Source organism: Lactuca virosa, chromosome 8 (assembly GCF_052849685.1).
Source record: "Lactuca virosa cultivar CGN04683 chromosome 8, Lactuca_virosa_CGN04683_v6, whole genome shotgun sequence".
NCBI lineage: Eukaryota > Viridiplantae > Streptophyta > Magnoliopsida > Asterales > Asteraceae > Lactuca > Lactuca virosa.
In genome coordinates this window covers 56090957-56096841 of record NC_136433.1, presented here as the reverse complement: position 1 = coordinate 56096841, position 5885 = coordinate 56090957, and the positions used below count along the sequence as shown (strand labels likewise).

The following is a 5885-nucleotide window of genomic DNA, read 5'->3' as shown; positions in this document are numbered from 1 at the left end:
GAAGCCATCTCAACCAAAAAATCTCACAAGTGGTGATAGCCATGGCTCGATACTCAGATTCTGTAGAAGATCAAGAAACAACATCTTGTTTCTTGCTTTTCCATGATATCAATGAATCTCCAAGAAAAACACAATACCCAGTAGTGGACTTACGATCATAAATATCACTATCCCAATTTGCATCACTATAGGCACGCAGCTCAAGAGATGATGTAGATGGAAACATAAGAGTGTGGAACTAAGTACCACGTAAATATCTCAAAATACGAAGAACAACTTCCCAATGAACAGTAGTAGGAGCAGTGACAAACTGGCTAACCACATGAACTGCATGAGCAATATCTGGTCTAGTGACAGTCAGGTAAACAAAACTCCCAACAATGGTACGATAAAGGCTTGGATCTGATAATGGGACACCATCAGTTGGAGAGTACTTTGCATTACTTTCTATAGGCGTATCAACTATTCGATTATCCGTGAGTCGTGCACGTTCAAACAAATCTGAAATATACTTCATTTGAGATAAAAGATAACCCTTTGGATATTGAGAAAATTCAATCCCCAAGAAATAATGTAGCAAACCCAAGTCTTTCATAGCAAAATGGTGAGCCAAATCACGCTTTAAAGACTCTATACCATCATGATCATCACCAGCAATAATCATGTCATCGACATATAAGGAAAGAATAATCCGACCTGCATTCGTACATCGAATAAATAGAGCCGAGTCATGGTTACTTGGTTGAAAACCAAGCGAAGTAATCACCGTAGAAAATTTCTCAAACCAAGCACGAGGGGCTTGTTTGAGGCCATATAGTGCCTTCCGAAGTCGACAAACTTCACATGGTTGGTGAGCAATACCAGGGGGGAGGAGACATGTATACTTCCTCATGAAGATCACCATTCAAGAAAGCATTCTTGACATCCATATGATAAATCTTCCATTGGCGAATGGAAGAAACTGCAATCAAGGTGCGAACAGTCGTCATTTTTGCAACAGGAGCAAACGTCTCCTCATAATCCATACCATACTTTTGCGCATACCCTTTCGCAACAAGTCTGGCTTTATAACGCTCAACGGATCCATCAGACTCTGTTTTGATTTTATATACCCAACGACAACCAATCGTGTGTTTTTCGGGCGAAAGCGGAACCAGATCCCATATATGAGTCTGATAAAGAGCTGCAACTTCCTCGGCCATAGCGGTCTGCCAAAGGGGATCAGAAACGGCCACTTTGTAGGATGTTGGCTCAGAGAGATGATGTATATTAGCAATAAAGGAGGCAAACACCGATGAGTAAGAGGAATAGACAAAGTCAGGAAGCTTTGTGGACTACTTATTACGCTAATGACTCGATGGAGGGGGATCTTGATGATTCGCAGGCAGAGGTGGATCAGCTACAAGTGGTGGATCAGTGACATGTGGTGGATCATCAATGTCAATGCTAAACGGATCAATGGTACCAAGCTCCTCTCGGGTTGCATCATGTGACTGAACAGGAATGCTATAGAATGGAATATGTTCCAAAAAGTGACATTGCGAGAGACATACAGTTTCTGATTTGAAGGATCATAGCACCGATAACCTTTCTGACCAATACCATATCCGAGAAAAACACAAAGAGCTAATTTTGAAGACAACTTATCTCTCTCTACATGAGGCTTCAAGACAAAACATGTACACCCAAACACTCGTAATGATGAATAATCTGGAAGTTGTCCAAACAACATTTCATAAGGAGACTTCCCGGAAGTGTACGTAGTAGGAATTCGATTAATAACATAAGTGGCGGTATGAACAGCTTCTCCCCAAAACATATTGGGAACTTGAGCAGAAAGTAGTAAGGATCTAGCAGTTTCTAGGAGATGTCGATGTTTTCTTTCTGCAACACCATTCTGCTGAGGAGTGTCTATACAAGATGATTGATGTATAGTTCCATCAGATGCCAATAATTGTTTAATATCATTGGAGGTAAATTCTCCTCCCAAATCACACCGAAAACATTTTATGACATCGAAGTGTTGAGTCTTTACAAGAGCTCTGAATTCACTATATATGGTGAAAAAGTCAGACTTGCGCTTCATAAAATAAACCCACGTATAACGAGTGTAATCATCAATGAATGAAACATAATAATTAGCTCCCGATTTAGAGGTGATCGGAGAGGGACCCCACACATCAGAATGCACGATATCAAAAGGAGCAACAGAACGAGTGACACTTTTATTAAACGGTAAAGCAGAAAATTTTCCCAGTTTACAACCACAACAATCAGAAATATCATCAAATTTCAAAGAGCCTAACACACCAGTAGAAACCAAAAACTGTAAACGAGACGCTGACACATGTCCCAAACGAGAATGCCAAAGATAAAAAACAGACTATGAAGGGTTTAAACGAAAAGACAAGAAATCGACACTAGATGCAGCAACATCAGCAACATGTAGCTGCTCCAAAACATAGAGCTCCCCAAGTCTATGGCCTATCCCAATCACCCTCCGAGACTGAATGTCATGTACACAACAGAATGAATCAAAAAAGAAGACCCAACAACCAGATTTACACAACTGAATGACCGATGCAAGATTCAAAGCAAGTGTAGGAATGTAATTCACATCTGTTAAAGATATATATGGAGTGACAATAGAACCAACACCCTCTACTGACATGGGTGTAGCACTAGCAGACATAACAGAGACAGGTGTACGAGAAGATAATGAAGCAAAAGATGACAAATATGGTGACATGTGATGAAATGCACCAAAATCCAATATTCACAAGGATAAAGGAATACCTGACGTGTTGGATGAAGACAAACCTGAATGAGACATGGAAGCTGACATGGCAGTTGGATTGGTAGCTAAGAACTATATGAACTGCTCAACAATCTGTGGATCCAAGGCTGATGGTGGTGTGAAATCTGTTTCATTCTCAACTGAAGGTGTAGCAGCAGCATACTGTGGTGGCCTAAAAGATGGAAAGGAAGGACATGACTGTCCGGAAGACTTGTTCTGTTGTGAAGACTGAGACTGTGCTGGTGATCTTGCTTGTTGTTGCTGCTAATTTCCCTTACTTGTCAACAAAGGACAATTTGCCTTCCAATGTTTCTTCTTCTTACAGAAAGCACACTCATCAAATGCAACTATGGGACGATTTTGGTTTGAAGACTGAGGTCGTTGTGGAACAGAAAAAGTCAGAAGGAGTGGCTGTCTTGGGAGCTTTGTCAGCATGGGACTTGATATGAGTTTCTTCAGCAATCAACTCGTGAATAACCGAATCAACAATGGGAAGAGGTGTACGATGCAAGATTGATCCATACAGACCTTCAAAATCTGAACGTAATGCTATCAAGAACTGAACCAAACGTTGCTCTTCCCTTCTATCAATATAAGGCTTAAAAGCCTTCAACACATCGGCTTCTGTAAGAGCTAACTGATCCCACAAATCTGACATAGCTGCATAAAATTCCTGAACACTGAGATTGTTCTATTGGAGAGCTCGAATATCAAACTCTAACTGATACTACTTTGCAAAGTTAGACTAAGTATACAGCCTAGCCAATTGATCCCAAACCTCTTTTGCCATGTCATACTTCACCAACTGAGTACCAATAGACTGGATGACAGAATTATTAATCCAAGTAATGATCTTGGAGTTATCAGTCTCCCATGAATCCAGTAAGGTTGCATAATTATCAACCTTCTCGTCTGTTGGTTTCTTCTTGTCACCTGTAACAATCCCCCACATAGTCTTGCCTCGCAAGAAATTTTTCATAACATAACTCCAGTAGGCATAGTTTTTGCCATCAAGTTGAATACTAATGGACTGAAGAGAATCATCTCTTGGGGCCATATTTCAATATCAGTCAAACAGTAAATACGAGTAGCAGTAAAAACAATCAAGATCTCGAAATCAACAAAGCCAGACGAAACGAAACCCTCAAAACCGAAAAAATAAACAAATCAAATCAAATTGAATACATAAATGATCAAGAAAACCATACCCAAATTTTCACAAAAAAGAATGTCGATGAACATTGCACGCGAACAGTGCCGATGAACAGTACCCATGAATAGTAATCGACGAACAGTACCCGATGAACAGTAGTCGGTAAACAGTGGCAGTTATGAACAATATCGCCGATGAACAGTATCGATGGATAGTAATCGGTGAACAGTAACTCACCCCCAAAACGAAAAGTACAGATAATCAATCGAGCTCTGATATAATGTAAACTAACAAGTGAAAGACATATAACGGCTAGGGTTTCGTATTATTATCAAAGAGAAGTACAAAATACAATGAAAGGGAAAGACATAATATATAGACTAGCTAATTAGGGTTTCCTAGCGAAAAGGCCCAATCATAAAACCTAATACAGGATAAAGCCCAAAATCTTATTAGGCTAACAGAAACTACCTATAGTAAGGGAATATTATCTGGTTGTCTGCTTTTCAACAACATGAATTAAGCATAATCAATCGACTTCTAAAAAACTACTAATCGAATATCATTATAGGTTTATGCTACCAACATAGCCTACTAGATACAAATCTGATTATCAAAAAAGAAAATTAAATGGATAGAAGCAATCGATGGATCGAAATGTACCTGAGATGAATCAATTGGAGTTTGGATAAACACAAAAAAACTGAATCGATGAGATGCATCTAGATATTTGATCTTAGGGCGAGAGACTCATTGTCGATGTACTAGGTTTGGAAAGGCAGAGGCGGTAACATATTAAGGATACAAAGATTCCAGAGAATAAATGAGATGCTCTCAGATCTAGAGGCAGTAAGAAGATGTTGAGGAAGAGCGTAAGTGAACGCGATCAAGAAGCGAGACGAACGCGGGAGGAAGGAAGGAGAGAGACGATCCACCAACGAATGATTTAGGTATTCGACGATCATTGTTGCAGTTGAAGATGAACACATAGATCGTTCACAAGATATTTCATGTGAGATTACAGATCATTAGTCTAAGGGATGTTGGAGGCGACTGAGACGGTGTGAGGGGAATGTAATTGATCTGTCAATCCAAATCACATTGTCGGTCTCTTGTTACTTTGATTCAACTTCAACGAGCTGGACATTAAGGAGTGTGGATGGTTGAAGGAGAGAGGTGAGATGAAGGGATGAGAGAGGCGGGACAAAGAGAGAGGGGGAAAGGGCTCAACATGATTCAGTCAGATAAGGGTATATTAAGTTATCTCTAAAATGCCCCTGGATCATTTGAATAAGATGCCCCCGCCTCTTTTCTTTCCTAGTTATTTACAAAAAATGTCACAAAGCATCCTAACCTTCAATTAGTTTAATCTAATGGCCTTCGTTTGGTTCTCGGGTTCTCGGAAAACTTTGAGTTCTCAAATGATCATTCATCTCTCTCTCTCTCTCTCTCTGTCTATATATATATATATATATATATATATATATATATATATAGTTCATGGGTGAAAATATAATGCATGGACATTTATACCCCTTATCCCATTTTTGTTTTTATTATAATATTGAAGAGAGAGAGAGAGAGAGAGAGAATTTGTTTCCAAAACAGCTCTGATTTCCTGTTGCATATCCATTCAATAACTTCCCCAGAACCATTCCGTCTTCGTCAATTCAAACAATAATTAAGTGAACTAGGTGAAAATGAAGTACTCATGTTTGGATGCGAAAATACCATATCAGTGAACTTTGAATCGAAATAAAGATCGACACGAGCAGAAGTAATCACTTGAATTTGGTGTAAAAACTCAATATCAACCATGTCACAACAAAAAACGGAACCTTTAGCGGCGACAAAAATCATCTCAATTGATGCCCCTTGTCGTCGCTAAAGGTATTAGCGACGACATGTCGTCGCTATTACCTCGTAGCTAATACT

At 39.4% G+C, this 5885-nt stretch overlaps 1 protein-coding gene across 1 annotated transcript; it reads right to left on the bottom strand.

The window, feature by feature from the left end:
* Nucleotides 1–3134: 3134 nt before the first annotated feature.
* LOC145130368 (uncharacterized) lies at nucleotides 3135–3854 on the bottom strand. The gene is made up of 2 exons (XM_079065182.1): nucleotides 3553–3854; nucleotides 3135–3477 (listed from the first exon to the last, which is right to left on the bottom strand). Exons 1-2 carry the CDS (start codon nucleotides 3852–3854, stop codon nucleotides 3135–3137), a joined length of 645 nt encoding a protein of 214 aa, XP_078921308.1.
* Nucleotides 3855–5885: the final 2031 nt, after the last annotated feature.